The 3234-nt window shown below is 35.7% G+C and overlaps 1 protein-coding gene across 1 annotated transcript in view; it reads right to left on the bottom strand.

The window, feature by feature from the left end:
• pkd1a (polycystic kidney disease 1a) overlaps positions 1-3234 on the bottom strand; it is an 84866-nt gene that overhangs the window by 43721 nt on the left and 37911 nt on the right. The window contains exon 12 of the mRNA XM_016506420.1: positions 3115-3230. Coding sequence (XP_016361906.1) covers positions 3115-3230 — 116 coding nt within the window. The remainder of the gene's footprint in view (positions 1-3114; positions 3231-3234) is intronic.

Below are 3234 nucleotides of genomic sequence, written 5' to 3'. Positions count from 1 at the left end.
TAGATAGATAAGATAGATAGATAGATAGATAGATAGATAGATAGATAGAATGAAAGAACGATAGATAGATGATAGATAGATAGAACGAAAGAACGATAGATAGATAGATAGATAGAAAGAACAATAGGTATATATATAAATAGATAGATAGATAGATAGATAGATATAAATTACTGTAAGTTTGATTCATTAAGAAAACTGCATATTATATAAATATATATGAAGTTTTCTAACTCAATAAATCAGTCTTACCTAATATTAAGGTCTAGTAATATATCTAGTTAACATTGCTGATCTGTTGATATATCTGTTGAATTGTTGATATATTGTTCCAAAATGTTTCTCTTTTTTTGTAATTTCCAAAAAGTATGCATTATTTTTGTATCATATTGTCATTTTGTAGCACAGTACCATGGACACTTTATTACATCCGTACATTTTTTAAATGTTTGATATTTTATTCAGCATATTATATTGATTATTTTATAATTATTGAAAATAATTATTATATCAGATATTGAAATTTATATAAACTAATATAAAACATTAATGGAATATTTACATTGCAAATTCTTTTGACAGATTGCTTTTCTTTGCAGATAATTACTTCTGAACGCTGTACATAAACCTTCATTAATTTTAGATACAAAAATCTATTACATGATTGGGTAGTACTTTGTTTGTCAGAGTTCATCAGCTAACAAACTTTAATCTGTAAACATTAAAATATAGTTCATGTACCTTATATTTCATCATTAAATGATTAAAACCGTAAAACACAGCAGAGTTCACTGCTCACTTGACTATTTCTTCTCAGCAGCCTGACTGAACCGATCCAGAGCTGAACTTTGGGCATGTCGATTTGTGTCTTGAGGTTGTTTATTAGTTCGCTCGGTTTGCAAACACAATCGACACAAAGAAATGAGCTTGCCTGGCAGCAGAAAACGAAATCTGGTCCGCCGAGAACAATCTCCACATCTGATTTAATTTAAAAGTAAAATTATGATCTACTCTTGTGTACTAATCGCTTGCAGAGCTGCTTATGCATGTGTTTGTTTGTTTGTTTGTTTATCTCAGAGCTCCGTCTGCCAGTCTGTTCTTGCATGGCAAACGGCCAAGTCATCAAACAAGCCTGTTACCATAACGATGCACGTCCAGAGATAGCGTCAATGTACCGAGAGAAACACGGCGCATTAATACTCACGACTCCTTAAAGCAGGGGTGTCCAATCCTGCTCCTGGAGAGCCACTGTACTGCAGAGCTCAGCTCCAACCCTAATTAAACACACCTGAATCTGCCAATCAAGGTCTTACTAGGCTTACTAGAAACTTCCAGGCAGGTGTGTTGAGGCGAGCTGGAGTTAAACTCTGCAGGACTGAGTTTGGAGACCCCGGCCTTAAAGGAAAGTCATATGATAGCTGTGTGTGAGGAAAAGACCAAAATGTATAAGGTGAACCATTCCTTAAGAAGTCATGAATATTTAAACACAATGCATCCCTTAATGCAAGTTATGCTGTAAACAATGACAATATTTCGAAATAAAAATGCTGTGTTGAAGTAACATCTCCAGTTATTGGACAGAGTAACCTTGGATTTTCCGAATAAGAAAGAAACTGATGCCAGATGAAATGTGCAGTCTAAAATCTAAAAGATTGAAATTAAACATAGTATTAGTAACATTATATATATACACACTGGCATGTAAATGCAACTTTAAATAAATAAATATTAATAATAATATCTCTTTTTCCACTACAGCTAGCTCTTTTTGTTCCTTGTAGTGCCAGTGCCGCTTATCTCTTAGTGTTGGATCGATTGATGTTTGTCATTCTTCTGTCTCTGCTCATGTTGTATTGATCAAGAGGAAGCAGCAGAGGCTTTTGGGTAACGGCTCAGATAGGAAGGTGTCCGTGCAGCATAAAGTGACCTTGATGACTCTCTCTGTGCTGTTATCAGTCAGAGCCAACAGAATCACTCACACACTCACACACTCTCTCTCTCTCTCTCTCTCTCTCTCTCTTCTCTCTCTCTCATCCACATACTTTCCAGATTCGTCTTTCTGGAACATCTCCAGATTAATCTGATTTATGAATATGAATCTAGTGTCTGTTTCAGGGGATTGAAAGGGTGAGAGAGATTGAGAGAGAAACTACAGCGGTGAATGTACAGGAGTGTGAACTCGACTTTAGTTTGGATCTGAATCTGAAAATCTAAATCTGGAAAACACACACACACACACACATATATATATATACTGTATATGTATTAGGGGTGTAACGGTACACAGACATGACGGTTCGGTACGTACCTCGGTTTTGATGTCACAGTTCGGTACCGTTTCGGTACAGCAGGGGGAAAAACTAAACATAAAATTGTTTTTTTTTTATTTTATTAAACAGTGGTTTACTGAACAAATTGCTCTTTCTTTAAATAAATTCAGTTATAATTCAAATTAGGGACTAATAAAAATCTACCTCGGCTTATGCTCAAAACTATAGTGAGCCCTTTTACATTACAGTTAACAACAGAGCCCAAACTTAAATTTAATTACTATTTATTTTTAAAAATAACAAGCAACACTCAACTAAAAAAAAATGTATGCAATCATGTAAACTGCACATAATGCAGTTTTTAAATTAACTTCTAAATGATAAAAAATAGTCTAATATTTTGCGAAATGCTCTTCTCTAGACTTCATTTATAGCGCACTAACCAGCTGTGGACATATTTCACAATATTACAGTTTTTACTGTATTTATAATCAAATAAATGCAGCCTTGGTGAGCAGAAGAGACTTCTTTCAAAAACATTATAAAATCCTACAGGCCCCAGAGTTTTGAACAGTAGTCCTCATTTAGATGAAGTGTGTGAGTGTGAGTGTGAGTGTGTGTGTGTGTGTGTGTGTGCGCGCGTTTTTGTGACAAATGAGGACATAAATTTGTATAATGACAAAGGTATGACATAGGTATTACAAGGAGAAGGTGACTTTTCAGGACATTACCCCATGACGCTTATAAATTACACAGAATGGTTTGTACAGTATAAAAACCATTATGCCTATGGGGAGTTGTGTGTGTTTGTGTGTGTGTGTGTGTGTGTGTGTGTGTGTTGTACCTGGCAGCAGCTTGTGTGTGAGTCTCTGGCAGTGTGGTCGGTACACCTGAAAGCGCAGCTGAGTGTTTGCGCTCAAAGGCTGTGTGATCAGCTCCAGAGACGACAGCCGTCCTGCGCTCA

This window comes from Sinocyclocheilus anshuiensis, unplaced genomic scaffold (assembly GCF_001515605.1).
Source record: "Sinocyclocheilus anshuiensis isolate Anshui unplaced genomic scaffold, SAMN03320099.WGS_v1.1 scaffold274, whole genome shotgun sequence".
Classification (NCBI taxonomy): domain Eukaryota; kingdom Metazoa; phylum Chordata; class Actinopteri; order Cypriniformes; family Cyprinidae; genus Sinocyclocheilus; species Sinocyclocheilus anshuiensis.
Note: the sequence above shows the minus strand (reverse complement) of the source record. Positions and strands in the feature narration are given on the sequence as shown.